Raw genomic sequence first — 18510 nt, 5'->3', positions numbered from 1 at the left:
ACTCACAGATACTTCCAAAACCAGCTTGCAGGTGCCGTTGAACCGTGCAGATGATGCAACCAAGGTCAAGGAGGAGCTCGATGAAGATCTTGCCCTTTGTGTTGTTTCGTTCTAGTTGATCAGTAGTGGAGCCCAGTTGGGGTCGATCGGGGACCTTGTCGCATTTGGGGGTTCTTCTTTTATTTTGGTTTCGTAGTTGGACCTTGATTGTATTTGGATGTTGTAATGCTTTATTCATGTATTGTTTGAAGTGGCGATTGTAAGCCAACTATGTATCTCTTTCCCTTATGTATTACATGGGTTGTGTGAAGATTACCTCACTTGCGACATTGCTTTCAATGCGGTTATGCCTCTAAATCGTGCTTCGACACGTAGGAGATATAACCGCATCGAGGGCGTTATAGGGATATCCCGTGCGAGTGCGACGGAGGGCAGAAAGGGTGGCCCGTTTTGTTGCCTCCTATCATACCATTCGATGTCCCGCAGCGCATAATGATCTTCAGAAGGATCTCATTGAGGAGTGGTGGGCATGAAATGGACGACAAAGAGCATCATGATTTGTGCGTTTGTTATTGTATTGTTGAACTATTTGTTGTGTTTAATTGCACTATTTGTTGTATTGAACGATAAACTGTTTGTTTGAGTTGTAATAAACGAAATTGAATTATTTATTTTTGTTTGTTTTGATCTTTTTGCTTCTGTTTTCGAATGTATATGTTGTTTGTGCGAGTCGCGCGCGTTGCATTTTTGCGCTCTGCTGGAGCGGCGCGCGCGCTGCATTTTTGCGCTCTGCTGGAGCGGCGCGCGCGCTGCATTTTAGCGCGGCTGCTGGAGCCAGCGCTGCGCGCCGCGCCAAACCAGGCGATGCGCGCGCGGCATATTTGTTTTTTGCGCGCGGCGCAACCGGCGCCTGTTGGAGATGCTCTTACGGAGAGAGCAGGTACTTGATTTTCCTATCTACTCCCTCCATTTCAAAATATAGTGCGCCCGCGCTTTCCGAGATCCAACTTTAACCATAAATTAACCAACGAGACCAACTACGGCGGAAGAAAAAATTATATAATTAAAAACTTCTTTCGAATACGAATTCACTGATATAATTTTTGCTTCCGCCGCAATCGGTCTTGGTAGTTAAATTTACGGTCAAAGTTGAAGCACGTGGATAGAGGAAGCACTACATTATGGAATGGAGAGAGTATTTCACAGTAAGAAACCTGCATATGGAAAAGATGGTGGAAAATTTGTTTAACTAGTACCAACTCATCCATCACTCTATAGATTTCTGTTGCTTAGAACATTTGTACTGCATATTTACCATCAGTTCATGATTTTGGAAAAACAGCACAAATTGTACAGTATAACTCAATAACAACTGAGCATCTGTAACAAACATGCCAGCACTCAAATGGATCTCTGAACACAACCACGCAATTACACATCTCTGATTCTCTGAACATGTACACAATGACACATAAAATTCAGAAAAGCAGGCCAACACCAATGGCCGATCCGGCGATCCAGTTCTACTTGATGGCTCATAGATGGCTCATCCAAGCACACAGTTACAATACATCAAGAGTTTATGCAAGCATTTACATTTTTTTTTGAAGCTTATGCAAGCATTTACATAGATGGCTTATCAAAGCACAGTCACATCTAGTAGAGAGTTTTATTACACTCGTTGCGCTGCGTTCCACACGGCCAGTGGGATTTTGAGTAGATTCTTCTGGGGCATGGCCGGCGGGATGAACTTGATCCTTGGTGTCTTCTTTTTCGGAAACGACAGAGCGTCGGCCTTCGCAGCGGCGGCGGCGGCAGCGGCGGAACGAGGAGCATCGAACCATGGGTGCTTCAGCGCGGCGGCTGCCGTCAGCCGCTTCTCGGGGTTGCATGTGAGGAGCCCTTGCAACACCTGAAATCCTTCCTCGGATAGCTTGTCTTCAGGGAAAGAATACCGCAGCCGGCTGTACTTGCACCCCGCCGGCAGCCGTCTCAGCGCCTCGGCGTGAGCGGCAGCGAGGTGAACCCTGGCCACGTCCTCTCGTCCGGCATCCCGAGCACACAGAAGATGCTCCACAGCTGCCTTATGTCATTCTTCGTCTTGTCTTCGTCGTCATCTTCGAGGTAGCCCTTGAACATCGTCTTGCCGGTGAGCAGTTCGGCAAAGACGCAGCCGATGGACCACGTGTCCACTTGCGCGTCGTAGTCCTTCTTGCCAAGGATCATCTCGGGCGCCATGTAGGACGTCGTGCCGGCCCGGTTGTACGGCGGCCAGTCGGACATGGACATGGCCAGCCCGAGGTCGCAAATCTTGACGAGCTCCCCGTTTTTCCCGACCAGGATGTTGCCAGGCTTGATGTCGCGGTGGACGATGTGGCGGTCGTGCCCGTGCATCTTTTCCGCACCGGTCAGGAGCTTCCACATGAAGTTGCGCACCGTGGATTCCGGGAGCGGCGGGTCACCGCGCCTGTCCCACGATAAAGACTGGAGGCTCGGCGCCGCGACGTACTCCATGGCGAGGCCGGCGGTGTCGCCGGTGGCCGCGTCGCACACCAGGCCCTCGAAGCCAACGACGTAAGGGTTTCCGTTGCAGACCTCGAGGAATCGTGCCTCCCGCTCAAGATCTTCGACGTCGGGGGAGGAGAGGAACTTGACGGCCACGTTCTTTTTGGTGACGCGGTGGCGCATCCTGTGGACGACGCCGAAGCCGCCTTTGCCTAGGCGGGCCACCTTCTCGTAGTCGTCGGTGCTCCCGATGGAGGCGCGGCTCCTCTTGCAGCACGTCGGCGATTGTTGATGTTGAGCCGCCGCGTGGCCGTGGCCGGCGTCGAGGACGGCAGCCGGTCGCTTGCGGTTGCAGGCGGCCATGGCGCTAGCTCGACGAACGAACTGCTTTGGTTGGTGGAGAGGGCGGCGGAACTAAGCAGCAAACAGAGATCGATGATGGAGAGGGGGGAGGGAGGAACTTCCGTATGGATCCATGCTCTGCGTTGGCAATTTGTTTCGACAGGTTGCCTCACCGAGTCGCCATGGAATTCAGTTCAGTTTCAGTCCGAGTTACGGTGGCTGACAGCTTCTTTGCCTTGCTGCCTGCGTTTTGGTTCGTTCATTTCCGACTCGACTTCAGGTTCTTCGTTTCCGATTCGGTTTCAATATATGCTGACGCGACGATCCGCACGGAAAGCTCGAGCCGAGCGCCATGGCCGTCTGCAACTGCAAGAGACCTGCTGCCATCCTCTACACTGGCCACGCTACGAGCAGCCAAGGACCAGAAACGACCGGCTGCCGCAAGAGGAGGCGCATCCGGATGGAGCAGCGGCACCGAGGACTACGCGATGGAGTTCCTCCGCTGCACCGAGGACCCCGCCGACGCCACTAGGGAGCTCAGGCGCGAGGCCGGCTGACAGGACTATGATCGGTAGCACACGAAATGGATCAACAAACCTCGGGCGTTCCCCACTCACCCTGATTCATAGTTTAATAGTACTACAAAGTATAGCAGTGATCCTGACAATTCTTGAGAAATGTTCAGGTTCAGGTTCACAAAATGGATCTCGGGATTGGCCAGTGTCGGCCGCTATGGAGTTCTTGGGAAATGTTCAGGTTCAGATAGTTCAGGTCCTGACAATTGCCCGTTCCTGAAGATGACCCTTGCCCACTAGGATCATTTTGAGGGAACCAAGATTGGATTGTCTGATTGAAGCATTCTGAAATGTGAACCACAATTGCTTGTTTTCATGACATGTTTGGGCCAGTTCTTTTAGGCGGCTTAAAAAATAAGCTGCCTCTCTCCAGCTTAAAAAATAAGCCGCTCTCAAAATTTGTTGAGACTTTTAGATTAATAATCCCATAACTAGTTCAGAAGCCTCAATGAATGAGGAAGACGGCTTATGGGAAAAGCTAGGGAGGAGGCGGCTTTTTTTTTTAACCATTGCACCAGCCACTGCGTTACCAATTAGAAGGACAAGGTACTGCTCGAGTGTCAAGTACCAGGACAGGAGCGACCTTGCTTTGCCATGTGGAGCAGGAACAACTAATGGACTCATGTGCTTCTTGAATTGACTGATGTGAAAAACGCCATGTATTTGTGCGATGCCCAGAAGCTGCAGTTTCTATGCTCCTGCGCCAATTTTCTTCGGAACTAGAAATGGTCCATAGAATTTAGTAGCCAGTTTGAGTCCTATACGGATGCCAAAAGCTGCCATGGTTGCAATTTTTAAGTAAACCAGATGTCTCACTTCATAGTTCATGTCAGCCGTTCTCTCTGTTTATCTGCATACCTTTTCATTCTGGCTTGAGCTTGTTCCAAGTTATTTTTTAATTGAGTTTGTAAAGATTTCTTCTCTTCAAGGAATGATCTAGCCTCACTGTCAACAGGTCAGGGACTGAAACTTCATTTATGCGAGGTGGAAGAAATCCATATAGGAATTGAAACTTGAAAGGGAGTAAATTCAGTAGCTGTGCAGCTGCGGTGACGTTGCTAGACATTAATGTGAACTGTGAAATCATGCTTGCGTTTTAGTACTACTATAGGGAATGGTGGCACTAGGAGCTGTTGTTTATGGTCTCTTGCGCTTGCGTATCATATATCTAGCGGCGAACGGCCTGTTTTCCTTTCTGATGATCCACAAACGGCCTGTTCATTCGTTCGTTCAAGAGATTAAAAGATTAGGAGGCTGCTGTTTTTGTTCTGGCTGATCAATGATCATGCATCTTGCAACCTGTTTCCGCGGAAAAAGAACATTTCTAAGATGAACGAAGCTTGTTAACACGGACGAAAGGTTAAAAGAATAAGGTGATGACATCACAAGAGCGGCACACAAACGACCGAACACGCAGGATTTTCATAGACACCAGACGAACATACGATCATCTCACATGAACACGAAATCATATGCCACCACCACGACAAAGACAAACACCTCAGAGTGAACACATACATGCTTCCGCATTGCAGAACAAGGTAAAGCATCCATCGTAACCACAAGACTTGGTTCGCATACCACGGGAAAGCTTCTCCCCTTACCATTTACCGGTACCCTTCAGCCAGTTTCAAGGCACAAACTCAGCTACATTTTAAGGTTTGTGACTGATCACCATTAGGAAGGGAACTGAAAACAAGAGGAACTGAAAAAAAAACCTGTTGATGCAAACATTCTCCTGAAATCTTTGCCTTGTGCCAATTGCCCATTTGTACAGCAGTCCTTTCGCCTGCGGAGAATGCAAAAGAGATCAGACATCATGTAAACCTTTTAAAATGAAAATTAGATATACTAAAAAGACATCGAAAGTTTTGAAACCAGATAACATCCAAACCACCATACACAAACAAATTATAGTTAAGAGAGAGAAACCCCATCCTTTATTCATGTTAGATCATTTAGAATGTACCTACATGTATTTAGAAAGAAACAGAAGTTATTTTTATACCAGATTTAGTGGATGGCTCGGGCCAGGGCGAGGGTCGGGGCAGTCTCCGAGGTAGGGGTCGGGCCTGTGGCGTTCTCCAGGGCAGGGGTGGGGCCTGTCGCGATCCGCGGGGCACCTGTCAGGGCAGACGCTTTCCTGTGCACGATAACCTTAGCCCAAGCTTCCTTTGTGATCTTGTCTGCGTGGGTGGCCTCCTTTAAGTCCACTGGGCCTGACATCTGTGTCACTTCCTCCTCATCCTCATCGCTGAACCCACGCTTGATTGCCATCTTAATCTTGTCCCTGGCTCGGAGCCGGTACATGTTGGGAAAGGAGCTGCAATGTCACATAGAAATGTCTCAGCAGAAGACAACTGCAGACCTAAAGAACTGATGCTTCAGAGACAAACGTAAAGAAAATGCATATTTGATGACACAATACTAAGCTACAACAACAACTATGTGCTTCGGGATCTGATTAGATAAACAGTAATGTAACACCAATATGAAGTACACACGAATTCCACGTCTAACCAGCAGTATTTAATGTACCCAACCCTTTTTTAAACTCGGTTAAAACTACAGAATTGAGGAAACAGCTGTGGCATTAATTATTGAAAATTGAGTTAATTCTTGTGTACATTGTCCATGTGGATAACTGACGACATAGTGGAGTACTAAGAAGCAGCATCAACTTATATACTTCTGGAAACAGCAGCATAACACCACAAATCTGAATACAGCATAGTGCTTGCAGATCGCAAGGTCTGACCAGAAGTATTAACAAGGTAAGCTGTACTCGAGTTGCATCGCAGAGGAACATAGATAAACAGTAGTGTAAAAACACAGAACTGTTATAAGGATTTCTGAACTCTGAGTCTGGCAATGTTAAACACAGAACTGTTATAAACAAGGAACTTCCCTAAACAATCTGTCCAGAGAGAAAAGCAAGGAAGAATCACCAATCACTGGACCAGAGAACAGTACTCTTGAATCATTCTGCAGCAGTTCCAACTCTAGATAGTTTCTCTAGCACCATATCTCAAAGTCACCAATCAACCCCATGGCATTTTCTATTTTCTATCTACTGAAGAAATAATCAACCTCGAGATACAAGGGAGACACCTGGGTTTTGTAAACCAAACACCGGTTCGGATTCCCCTGGGTTCTACTATAAACCAATTGGGGTCTACTCGAATTAGCACGGAATTGAACAAGCCTATTTGGCAATTTACAGACGACCCATCCAAAGACTTGTAATACTAGAATTGATAAAAACTGAACTAGCATACATGGATAACGAGTCTAGTGGATCTAACAACCACAAGGGTTGGCACACTTCCCGAATGATGTGCTTCTCCATTCCTTGTCCCATGCAATGTTCGCCACTTCATGTGCACAATTCGGATAAACACATGCTGCATGAAAAAAAAATCCCTGACCGACCACAGCCATATCTAACCAGCTAGGAAAGACAGGCCTATCAAGCACTGATACGGACCATCATAGATGATTGAGCAACATGAACTTGGCATAATCTGGACGGAGTGTATCAGAATTGCAAAAAAAAAAAAAAAAAAAAAAACGGAAGGAACAACCTACGCAATCACCCTTTCTCGCTTAGGATGCGTGCAGGTGCAGCAACGGCGGGAGCGCCAAGCAGCAAAATCACGTATCTCCTCCTCACCCATGTCCCCCTCTCGCCTCCCTCTCCCCCTCTCTCCGACTTCCCCATCACCCGCCGCCGCGTCGGCAGCCTCGCCCGCGGTCCCCGGAAAGCCCTAGGTCGGTTCCCCGCCGCCGCCGAACTCAACCGTCGGACCCCTCGTCCAACGGCCCCGAAACACAATGCAGGTCGGAGGGAGATCATACCGAGTCATGTCGCCGGCGAGAGGGCGAGGCGCGCGGAGATCGTCGGCCCAGTCGCTGCGGCGGCAGAAGGCGAAGGCGCGGCAGGCGTCGCTTGCTTCGCCAGGAAGGATGATGCTTCGGGAGACACTCGCTTCGCTCTCTCCAGTCTCGTGCGACGGCCAGCCAAGCACGAATCTTAAAGCAGGCCCGCCAGACCGGCTCGCGGCGCGCGGTCTCGTACGGTCTGGTCTGCCCCGGTCCGGTCGGGCTCGGGTCCGCACCGCACCGCACCCTTCCGGCTCGGGGTAAAAACCCTAGCTCGCGCTCCAGGCCGGGGGAAGCGAAGTGGTGGGGAAAGAAGAACCGATAGAGAAGAAGAGGATGACGACGACGGAGACGGCGACGGCGAGGGAGCCGCGCGAGGCGTCCCGGCGGGAGGGCCGCGACTCGCACGGGAGGCGCCCGCACTCCTCGTCCAGGTCGCGCCGGGACGACCCCAGGTAAGCGCCCAGACCAACCCACCGCAACCCCCGTCGTCTCCCCCGATCCGTCTCGCTAGAATTTTTCAGATTAGTAACCAGTTCCTTGCGCTTGCGATTCCCGATCGGCGCATCGTGCTCGCGCGGCAATGCGATCCGCGCCCGTGCTGACCCCATTCCGGAACTCGTTTTTGGTAGCCCGAGGAGGCGGAGAGACGACATGAGGCATGAGTCCGACAGGAGCCAGCACAGGCGTCGGGCCGAGGAGGGCGCCGATGATGCGGGCGACCGTGATGAGGGGAGGAACAGGCACCTGCAAGACGTTAAGGCGCGGAGCGATGGTCCTGATCCGGGCCGCGGGGAGGGGAAGCCGCCGCCGGGCGACGCGAAGGAGGACCCTCCGGCGAGGCACAAGAGGTCTCCGAGGGGAACCAAGCGGTTCTCCGAGACGAGGGAGGCATGGCGGCCTAGATCTTCGTTCTTTCAGGTTCTTGTCTTCTATACACGTGTGCAGAAAAGGGATTGTTGTCAGTGGGTTATGTTCTTTGCTCTCAGTGGTTTGATAGCTGTTAGCTTAATAGCTAGTGAAGGATCGCGGCATGAATGTTTACGTGTGCTGGAGCAGTAACTGTCAATTCTTGTGCAGGTTCCGTTATGAAATGTCTATCTTTAATGCTATCTAGGAATTAGGAGTATAAACTAGCAAGAAGGCTAATTGTCTTAAATTACACCTCATCAGCCCACTTTGTTCTGTATTTGTTCACACTTCCTTACATGTTGGGTTGCAAACTTTCAGCTATTTCAGTATGTAGTGATGATTTATTCCAATGGTATAGTTTCCTCTCTAGAAGTCAAGTGTATAGAATTATATAGTAATATAACTTGTACCTCCTTATTATGCACTTCCTCCATCTGCAGATGTAAGTCGTAATTTTGTTTTCTGCGGTCCACAAGACCACAATGCAAGATCTATACTATGTGTTCTGTTATATTATAATATAGGTAATAGTTTGTGTTAGTATTTTGCAAGAGAAAGCCAGTGCTAAAATTTTCATGTATGTATTCACATATACTGATGGTCAAACTTTTGAAGGTTGATCATGGATCCCATGGCACCTGTATATTTAGAGACGGAGGGAGTACTATTCTACTCATTTTAGTGGCTTTCTGATTCAATTTGGTTGAGCCTATATTGTAGTTTACAAAGAAGTTCTAGAGTCCATATGCTCTCCCATAACGTTTATTTATTTAAATCAAATTATGCTTATTCATTTTTGTAAGAGTCCAGTTGTATTAAAACACATATACTTAGGTGATCTACCTTGTACAACACATGGATGCTGAGCAAAGACTATGTGTTTTCTTTTACATTGTTATTCATGTTCATGTTAATTGCTTGTACTGTTACGGAACTAGTTGTGGTCAGAATGTTGGGTTGTTGCTAAAGAATATCTCTCTGTTGTCAGGTCATCATGCATAAGTGCTATATTTCTGGTGATTTAGTGGTAGTTCTCTTGTGACACATACCTTCAAATGTCCACTTTATTAACAACATTAGGCTACTTGTACTTGTATGTACAGCATGATGAGCGTGAACGTGCTAGGCAAGGTGGTCGACACTATGGTCGCCAAGGTAGTGGGGAGCTGCCTTACTAGTTCTTACTTTCTGCACTACTTTATCTTTCTATCCCTTTGCTTAGGGTATTTTTTGTTTTTCATTTTAAAGATTATGGAAGACAAAGGGATCAAAATGAGCATCTCAATGATAGAGATAGACACAAGTCTGAGGGACATGGTTTCCAGGAAAAGGTTGGGCAGGCTCACCAACAGAGTGATGTTGATTCTACATGGAAGCACGATGGGTTTTTCAAGTTGCAGGAAGACGCTCCGGTTGCCAAAAGGAGGCCAGGGTTTAAGGAGATGAGAATGCCACTGGAGGGGCAAGAATCAGCTCATGCTGTTACAGAACCGAATTCAAGATCACGTATACCTGATCAACCTGGGTGGACCTCTGGAATGGGAGAAGAAAGGATAAACTACCATTCACGGGAATTCATAAGGCCTGATGATCGAGATACCAGGAGGGGATATTCTGATTACCGGAGTGTTGGTCAGAGAAATGGCTATGATCCAAGAGGGCGTTTTGCTGGCAGAGGGGGAAGGGGCAGAGACAGGTTTGACTACCAGTATGGTGGAAGAAGCAACATGCACGAGGAGGCCGGTGATCATCAGACAGAAAAATGGAAGCATGACCTTTATGATGAGACGAACAGTACCCCAGCTCCGATGACTGAAGAAGAGCAGATTGCAAAAGTCGAAGCACTGTTGGCGCTGTAGTTACCATTTTTGTTGTTGCCTGGAGTTATTTGCGATGGGTAAATGATAGTTATCTTTCCTCATTGTTGTCTGGACTCTGGAGCTGTTTGGGATGGCTCGATGGTTATGTACTTGGTCTAGTTGTTATTGAATCTAACTATATATGGCGCTCTGCTGGAATTTGGTGTCTTATCTATGAATTTTCATTTACATGATATTTTCTTCCCCCCTTTGAACTCATGAACTCTTGATTTGGATTGAAAATGTTCTCTTCTTCCCTTTGGTGTGAAAGTGTTTGTAACAAACATTATCAGTCTGTGTCAGATCCACTGAACAAGTATGCTCTTTAACATGTTACTATTGAATTTGTGTCTGTCCATTATCTTGGAAGTATTATTCTATTTGTCCAGCACATCCCTACTGCTGGTGGATGATCACCTAATATACTCTACCACTGCCAGTTTAGCTTGGTTTGATGATCTGTCGCAAAATAGCCTGTTTTGTTTGATGAAAAAACTGCCTTGACTAGAAGGCAAAATTACCTAGTACACTCTGCCAGTTTAGCTTGGTTTGATGATCACCTAGTATACTCAGTTCTCTTTTGGGGTGTGCCCTTGCGCCTCAAACTGAGAGGGCAACACACCAAGTTATAGCGCAACATTCTAACAGCACCAAGTTATAACGCAACACTCCGGCAGCTTGGTAGGGAATGAGAATTCAAAGGATACAAGACATAATCCATTGTTTGGTTGGGGCAAGGGAATTGTGGAAGGATGGGAAACTGAATTAAGAAGGTCAAATCTCAAGTATCTCTTCCGTGCCCCCTATTAATTCACCTAGGGTGAGATTTCCTCTTGAGTTCCCACTGCTAATTCGCAACACATACACTAAAATATTGGATTGGGACTAGCAATCAACTCTCCAAACCTAATGCCCCAACAAACTCCCTCCTGTACTCTTATTCCCTTTCTCCGAAGTAACCAAACACGCTAAGTGATACACACTGAGGGAAGTTCGTCGGTAGACCCACCACCTTTGTACTTACCGGCTACTCCATGCTACGATACTTCTAATTCCACCATGCCGCATGCTTGTGACCTCCTCCTTGATTTGCGATGGGACGGAGATGTTGGGCCGCTCGTTGTCGAAGATGCCACGTTTCGCTACTTTTAAATTCGCCACGTAGGAAGTAGGATAACGAAATATGTGCTTTTTTGGGCGTTAGGGGATGGGCCTCTGCCTTGATTGTCCCGAGTAGATTGGCGATGTTGGTCCGCTCCTTGTCGAAGACGACACATTACACTACATCCAAATCCACCACGCGCGGGAGCATGATAACCGAAGACGCTCTTTCGTGCCGCGTCAGGGAAGGGACCTCCGCCTTGATTGTGTCGAGTAGGCTGACGATGTTGGGCTTCTCATCATAAAAAAAGCTATGTTTTGCTACTTCTACATCCACCACACCACAGGCATGATAACCGAAAGAGGTGCCCTTCCACGGGCCATCGGGAGGAGGGGGACCTTTTTCGTTATCAAGGTAGAGCAAAAGTAAGCTACTCCCTCCCATCCGCACAATTAATACAAATTGGAGGGAGTATAATTTTTTAGTATATCTTAAACTTGACGCTACTACTGCATATAGATCATCTCATCCTTAATTTGGAAAACCTAAATCTCATCCTTAAATTCTGGCTCCCAAATTAATCATTACCTGGCCCGTTTCATTTCTACAAGCAACTCCCACTCAAAACCCCCACAAACCCACACATTGCTTCACCCCCCTCCCCTTCCCCTTCTCCCCTCCGCTCCCTCCCCTCCGCTCCCCCCTACCGAACCCCAATGTCGTCCTCGTCGTCGTCGCCGCCGGCGCGCCGCTCCGTGTTCGACGCCGCCTACATCCGCGCGGAGTTCGACGCCGCCGGCATCTCCCCCACCTTCATCCCTACCATCTGGAAGTACGCCTTTCTAGCCCCTTGAACCCTACGCGCGCGCCGCGCCCCATATCTCCGTTCCCCCCTTGTTTCGAGCGGCGGTGCTCACTCTGTGTCGGCGTGTGCAGGTACGTGCTGCAGAACCCTAGGTGCAGCGACCTCGACGGCGTCCCGTCCCTCTCGGCGGCCGCGTACGCGCTCCTGCGGAACAAGTTCCGGCCGACCACCTCGACCCTCACCGCCGCCGCCGAATCCAAGGACCGCACCACCACCAAGCTGCTCATCCGCCTCCAGGTGACTGCTTAGCTGCTCGCGTCAGATCAATTTTGGGGATGGTGATGTAGGATGCGACGGTTTGGTCTTGTAAGCCTTTTAGGTCTTGTATAAGCCTTTTAGGCCTGATGATTGCTATGAGATTCGCATCGTTTCACCCTTCCTGATTTTTTCCCTGCACATTTGCATGACATTGCGCCATTCTAGTTTTTACTATGCAAGCATCCAGTGGCGGAGCTTGAGCAAGGATTAAGAGGGGGCTAAATGAGTCTTACAGGGAGTTGAGGGGGCTAATTTAGGATATTGTGTCAATGGACAAGCTTTTCTAAGCTGGCAATGTTATAGTTTCCCTTGTTATCCTAATCCTAGTCCCTAGATATGAGAGATTGACTCAGTGCTGATTTTGTTGTCTGCAGTCCTACCCTGGTTTTGGACCTTTATATACGACAATTCACTGACTCCCCTTATGTTCTCAGCACCTTTCTGGTTTATAGCTTTTGTGTTTTGCTTTTGCAAAAAATTGTCCCTTTTGATTCTACTACGTTAGATATTGATAAACATGCATAGTTTAATGGGACCATAATTGAATGGCCGCTTGAGAAACATTTTATGGATCAAGCCTTGCCATGAGCTTCTCCAGTGAACCATGCACAAGTCCTGGACCATAGCGTGTAGAAGGGCCTATTGAAGTATTTTGCTGTCTAATGTGACCTACACTAATAAATATCTAAATCATCTCAGGCTCATTACATGTGTGGTGTTTATGGGTTACTATACTAAGATAAAAAAATTCCATGTATTAAATCAAAATGTATCAGTACTTATCTATGAACTTCATTCCAATGCCGGTCAAAGAACTATGCTGTTTGATTCAAGTGCAAGCAAGCATCAGCCACTTGTATGAATGTTGTTGAGGAAATTGATGTACAAATTGTTATCTGTATCTTCAGTAGTAATATGTTAGCATGTTTTTCTTGGTCTCTAGATATGCCGCCTGCCCAGGTGATCATGATAATTGTAGTGAACTGGGATTTATGAGGTTATATACCAATAGGAGGATGGCAGGGCAGTATGGCTAATTCAGGAGGGGTTATAATTATATTGGGGATTGAGAGGGTGAAGTAGATGGGAGATACTTCCTCCATTCCTTTATATAAGGTGTATTTATTTTTTGATAAGATTCCAGAATGTAAGGTGCATTTCTTATAATTCCTCATAATTCCCTTGTTAGCCCTCCAGAAAAAAGGAAAGTATCTCTGTCCTGATTGTCTGTATCTCTCCTTGTGGCAAAAGGAGTATATTGTAATATTCTTACTTGATAAAAATGGATGGGCTCTTTATATAGAGCTGGCCCTAACAAATTGATTCTAAACAAATCTCATATCTAAGGAAATATCTTATCTATGATTGATTTAAGGCCCAGGCTAAGATGTATCATACCTCTTATTGGCTTAAGGCCCAAGCTAATTGATGTCTTACCTCTAATTGAGTACCCCTAGCCTAAATGCTAATATTCCTAACTTTCAGATGACTGTAATTATATCCCTTAACTGGAGTCAGCTACGACCGGCTGGGTCTAGTGTGTGGGTGACCCATCCACATGACAATAATACACTTGATCCAAGCTTGGATGCTTCAAGTTGTGTTGGACTTATGACATCGTGTGCTGTATTAGTTTTATAGTTTCCTAACAATCTGAATTTTACACAATCACATCTTGAACTCTGTAATGCCACTCAGTACCATTTCATTTCATCATCACTGCCAATTTGTGACTTGATTTGGTTGCTTGCATGTGAATCACCTTTCCTTTTGTTATTGCTGTCGTCAGATACTTTTGCTTGTTTCCATTTGGTGGCACAAATTATTTTACTTGATAGATTGTTCTAGCTTCTAATATCAAAGGTATTGGACTAATCACACTTCAAATTTTGTGGCTCTAGAATGAAGAATCTGTAGAAGCAGTGATCATGCGGTATGATTCACGACTGGGGAAGTATGATGGGAAGACACGCCCTGGAGGAGTGCGTTCAACCCTGTGTGTATCATCACAGGTAGATATATTTTCCTTTCATATTGAACAACCAGTGCTTTAGTAAGACCTAAAGACTTGTTTCTAATGGCGTAAATTGTTTAGGTAGTACTGCTTCTGTGGACCTGTTGGTAACCTTTTGCGCGGTAGCATACTATGATCATTGTTAAGCTTACAACTTTCTGATTATTTTTATTGACTTTGCCCTATAATATAACACAGGTTGGGTGCAAGATGGGCTGTAGATTCTGTGCTACCGGAACAATGGGATTCAAAAGCAACCTTTCCTCTGGAGAAATTGTTGAGCAGCTGGTCCATGCAACCCGTTATTCTCAAATTCGAAACATTGTTTTCATGGTAATTTTAACGTGTTACGACTTTCCTGGTATTTCTTTTCGAAAGAAAATCATGCCCACTGGAGTTTTTTCATCATCCTAACCTGATTCATTTGTGTTGTTTGGTTTTATTATTGATTTTTCCATGTACTTTGCGTGGCGATTTACGGTCAGAAAGTCAAAGCCATGGCGCATCTTTTTAAGTGTCGCCGTTGTATTTTGTTGTTGTTTCATGACCGATGTTTGTAAATAATATGATTTTTGTTGGCAAAGGTTGTCTGCTGTATGGGTTTGTTCTTGTATGAGGCTAGTAGGCAGGATCACTGTGCTTCATGTTACATATACATGTGTTCATAAACATTCATGCAAGTTCAAATTATTGTATGGAAAACCATTTGTACTTGTATCGAAGAGTGCTCCACTGTCTTATATCTATACAATGTGTCTTTATAGACAAACTACTGTGCCAATTGGGTTACTAGTGCTCATGTTATTAGTGAGAAAATTGGTAGATAATCTTATTGGATCTGATGTCTGGTAAACAGTATTCTCTAGATGACTTTCAATTTATGTACTTGCTCTGCCGTATATGCAGGGAATGGGGGAGCCATTAAACAACTATACTGCTTTGGTTGAAGCAATCCAAGTCTTGACAGGATTTCCCTTTCAGATTTCACCCAAGAGAGTTACTGTATCTACTGTAAGCATACCTGCATAAGTAGCTTGTTTGCATGTTGAAATATCATTCTTGAGATGATTTTCTGATGACAGTCTTAACCTTATTGAACACTTGTTAAAGTGACTTTCTGGATGAGCTATTATTGCCCCTGTTTTGTGATAAACCACACACTGGAAAATTGCGTAAAATATGAGTGGTTGACAACTGTGCAATGATCACCCAGCAAATAGTGTGCAGTGGGCATTGGATATTAGTAAGGATGTACTTGTCTGCTGAGTGGTCATCTTCTATTTCAGTGTTGTTAATTATTTTGCTGTCCAAATAATAATTTTGTTGGTTACCTGGATCAATAGAAGCATTCCCCTTTTTACTCCACCTATTATTGAAGCTGCTTCCAGTCTAGACTCGAAAAATGGATAAACCTGTATTGCAGTATACCTTTGTTCCTGTCCTTTTGTCTGGTGAAGACTTATCGATGCTGATAACTTGATATTAATTTGTGCTTTTGTGCTATCCATACTTTTGACTTGTACTATCTTTGCTATTATGGCTTGTGTACCATATGGTTCATCATGGTGTAAGTATGCCCTGCTAATATTTAGTTGAACTATTGAGTTTTGTTTAGGATTAATGTAGCTAAAAAATTGATCATCATTTAGGATTGGACTTGGAGCAACTGTTGTAAATCTTAGTTTATATCGTAATATTATATGATGTACTGCAGGTTGGGATTATCCATTCAATCAACAAGTTCAACAATGATCTTCCAAATATAAATTTAGCCGTGTCATTGCATGCTCCTGACCAAGACATACGTTGTCATATAATGCCTGCTGCACGGGCCTTTCCTTTAGCAAAGCTAATGAATGCATTACAATCGTATCAAAACGCGAGGTAAGATTCTACAAATGTCACGACTTTGTCAGTGCCAAAGTTTTAGAATGAGTAGTTTTAAGTATCAACGATCTTGCTTCCATGTTCCATTGCAGCAAGCAGACAATATTCATTGAGTACATTATGCTTGATGGAGTGAACGATCAGGAGGAGCATGCCCACAAGCTTGGTAAACTACTTGAAAATTTTAAAGCGGTGAGATACGTTGTGTCTTGTTACTATTTTTTTTTCTTTCAAAACTGTTGTGAACCATCTGAAGTTCTGAACTGCATCTGATGTGAATGTGTGCTTTAAATTAGTTATTTTTTCTTAGGCAGCTAGCACATAATGCCATGACCAGTTGAGCATAATGAATTTTTTAGTGCATTGCGATTTTGCTTATTTCATCTTCGTTGATGGTCGCATGTTGAAACCAATCATCACTCTGTTCTCCTAATCACTGACAGGTTGTTAACCTGATACCATTCAATCCAATTGGCTCAGCAAGCACGTTCAAGACAAGCAGTGACCAGAGCATCAAGAAGTTTCAGAAGGTCCTGAGAGGCATCTACAGCATCAGAACCACCGTTCGCCAGGAGATGGGTCAAGACATAGCCGGTGCTTGTGGGCAGTTGGTGGTTAGCCTGCCCGACGAAAGATCGGCAGGCGGGGCCACCCTTCTGTCAGACATCGAAGACCTGAGGATCTGACTTCTGTCCTGCCTGTTGCTCGATATATCATCGCAAAGTCGAGTTATATTACCAATCAGCGTCATGACTTGATATAGTAACTAGCACCGCAGTTCCCAAGCAAGCTTTAAAATATAGACCTGGTTTTGGCCATCGTGGCGTGTGTTTCCCTTCGAACTTGGGAAACACAATTTTGCTGCTGTCGGCACAAATGTCACAAACCTGGTTTTTGTGGACAGCAACTGGAAAATGCTAGCAACTCTTTCTAAGCCTTGTGATGGACATATATATATAGTAGCACCGCAGTGCTGGCCCCGCCTTGGATGTTTTTAGCTCGTGTCGAAGTTGGATGTATACCTGGAAGTTCTCGTTTGGATCTCCTGCTGCTATTTTGATATTTGATCTGGGTGTGTTGGGCTCGAGCTCTTCTTTGCTGCTTGTTTGTTTACTTGTGTCGGCGGGATTGTTGCCTGGTTGCTCAGACGTTATGGTGCTGCATGTGTGAGGTGATGATGTGTGGAGCTGGCAATTGGTGGGGGGGTCATGTGTAGTGTGGTTGCAAGACATGGTGAAGCACATGAGTTGTGTTGCTCGTTTTCTTTTCTGGCGTCTAGGAAATGTTTTTTTTCAAAACGGATCGTCTAGGAAATGTGGATGCTTGGTGGCAGCCTGCTGGGAGTACTCCCTTCGTCCCAAAATATATTGGAAGGTCTTAATTTTTCATGTGCCTACTTTCAAGGTGCCTGAAAAATGATTTGGCGTGAAGTTGATTTTCGTGGAGAAGAAAAAGGAGGCGAAGCAGAGCGAGGTCGAAATGGGGAGATGTGGATGACCGGCCTTGCCAGAGTTGGGGCGGGTGGCAGGATGAAGATGGCAGGGCAGGGCAGGGCAGTTGTTGGAATGATCCAACGGTTCAGCCAAATCGACTGAAGCCGAGTTCCTCAGGCGACTTGCAGATAGGCAGTCTTTTAATTACTCCGTCTGTAAAAATATATATAATTGACGTTTTTTGCAGTTCTTATTCAACTGTTTGGCATATAAGACTTGAGGCAGGTAAAAACGTACCGTAGTAATTATGTCAACAAATTTCTTTTTTAGGAAAGACCATCATGACTAACTTTATTAAAATCAAACCACACTTACATCATCCGCTAAGAATTTGACAATAAAGCTCGGAAGCGAATTGAACCACTCTAAAGGTTGGTTCTCTCGTCCCATACAATTAGCACATGTGTTACTACAGTAGGCTCCCTATTACAAAATTCGATACAAGCCTTCTCGAAACTTACCGACTCACCACGACAATCATTGAGTAGCCCTCATCTTCCTTCAAAGCTTGGACAATTGTGATATTGTCCATATGGATCAGAATGTTGTTGCATATATCTTTGTTACAAGTTTCAGTCCTTTAAGCAACACCACTGCTTCCGCTGAAACCACATCCGAAACATGCTCAATCACTGCCGTTCAGCCAGAAGAAACGGCCCCATGTGATCCTGCATTACAGCGCCGCAAGATCCTCTAGAATCATGATCAGAAAATGAGGCATCCATGTTGATCAAAATTTGTCCAGCTAGGCCCTTGCTCCACTGGTTCAGTCTTGGAGTTGAAGTTGGGTTCCCAGCAGCCCGCACATAGCTGAGC

At 45.8% G+C, this 18510-nt stretch overlaps 2 protein-coding genes, 1 long non-coding RNA gene and 1 pseudogene across 3 annotated transcripts; 2 read left to right on the top strand and 2 right to left on the bottom strand.

Moving 5' to 3' along the window:
• Positions 1 to 1672: 1672 nt before the first annotated feature.
• Positions 1673 to 2868, bottom strand: LOC125554101 (annotated as a pseudogene).
• Positions 2869 to 4911: 2043 nt separating this feature from the next.
• Positions 4912 to 7437, bottom strand: LOC125552588. The gene is made up of 3 exons (XR_007303684.1): positions 7281 to 7437; positions 5431 to 5745; positions 4912 to 5211 (listed from the first exon to the last, which is right to left on the bottom strand). It is a non-coding gene; the product is annotated as an uncharacterized LOC125552588 (long non-coding RNA).
• Positions 7438 to 7586: 149 nt separating this feature from the next.
• LOC125552587 (serine/arginine-rich splicing factor 11) lies at positions 7587 to 10264 on the top strand. The gene is made up of 4 exons (XM_048716189.1): positions 7587 to 7759; positions 7937 to 8225; positions 9320 to 9371; positions 9465 to 10264. The coding sequence occupies exons 1-4, from the start codon at positions 7641 to 7643 to the stop codon at positions 10073 to 10075; spliced, it is 1071 nt and encodes a 356-aa protein (XP_048572146.1). The 5' UTR covers positions 7587 to 7640; the 3' UTR covers positions 10076 to 10264.
• Positions 10265 to 11821: 1557 nt separating this feature from the next.
• On the top strand, positions 11822 to 17288 carry LOC125552585 (dual-specificity RNA methyltransferase RlmN). Its single transcript, XM_048716188.1, has 8 exons — positions 11822 to 12009; positions 12114 to 12279; positions 14202 to 14312; positions 14513 to 14647; positions 15221 to 15325; positions 16029 to 16198; positions 16294 to 16393; positions 16645 to 17288. The coding sequence occupies exons 1-8, from the start codon at positions 11894 to 11896 to the stop codon at positions 16885 to 16887; spliced, it is 1146 nt and encodes a 381-aa protein (XP_048572145.1). The 5' UTR covers positions 11822 to 11893; the 3' UTR covers positions 16888 to 17288.
• Positions 17289 to 18510: the final 1222 nt, after the last annotated feature.

Source organism: Triticum urartu, chromosome 4 (assembly GCF_003073215.2).
Source record: "Triticum urartu cultivar G1812 chromosome 4, Tu2.1, whole genome shotgun sequence".
NCBI lineage: Eukaryota > Viridiplantae > Streptophyta > Magnoliopsida > Poales > Poaceae > Triticum > Triticum urartu.
This window is presented reverse-complemented; position numbering and strand designations above follow the sequence as displayed.

Excerpts from the sequence above, each read along its gene's own strand:
- LOC125552587 (XM_048716189.1), top strand. The coding sequence starts at position 7,641 with ATGACGACGACGGAGACGGCGACGGCGAGGGAGCCGCGCGAGGCGTCC. Across the intron at positions 7,760-7,936 it reads TCGCGCCGGGACGACCCCAG|CCCGAGGAGGCGGAGAGACG; the intron begins GTAAGCGCCCAG and ends CGTTTTTGGTAG. Across the intron at positions 8,226-9,319 it reads CTAGATCTTCGTTCTTTCAG|CATGATGAGCGTGAACGTGC; the intron begins GTTCTTGTCTTC and ends TTGTATGTACAG.
- LOC125552585 (XM_048716188.1), top strand. The coding sequence starts at position 11,894 with ATGTCGTCCTCGTCGTCGTCGCCGCCGGCGCGCCGCTCCGTGTTCGAC. Across the intron at positions 14,648-15,220 it reads TTCGAAACATTGTTTTCATG|GGAATGGGGGAGCCATTAAA; the intron begins GTAATTTTAACG and ends CCGTATATGCAG. Across the intron at positions 16,394-16,644 it reads TACTTGAAAATTTTAAAGCG|GTTGTTAACCTGATACCATT; the intron begins GTGAGATACGTT and ends AATCACTGACAG.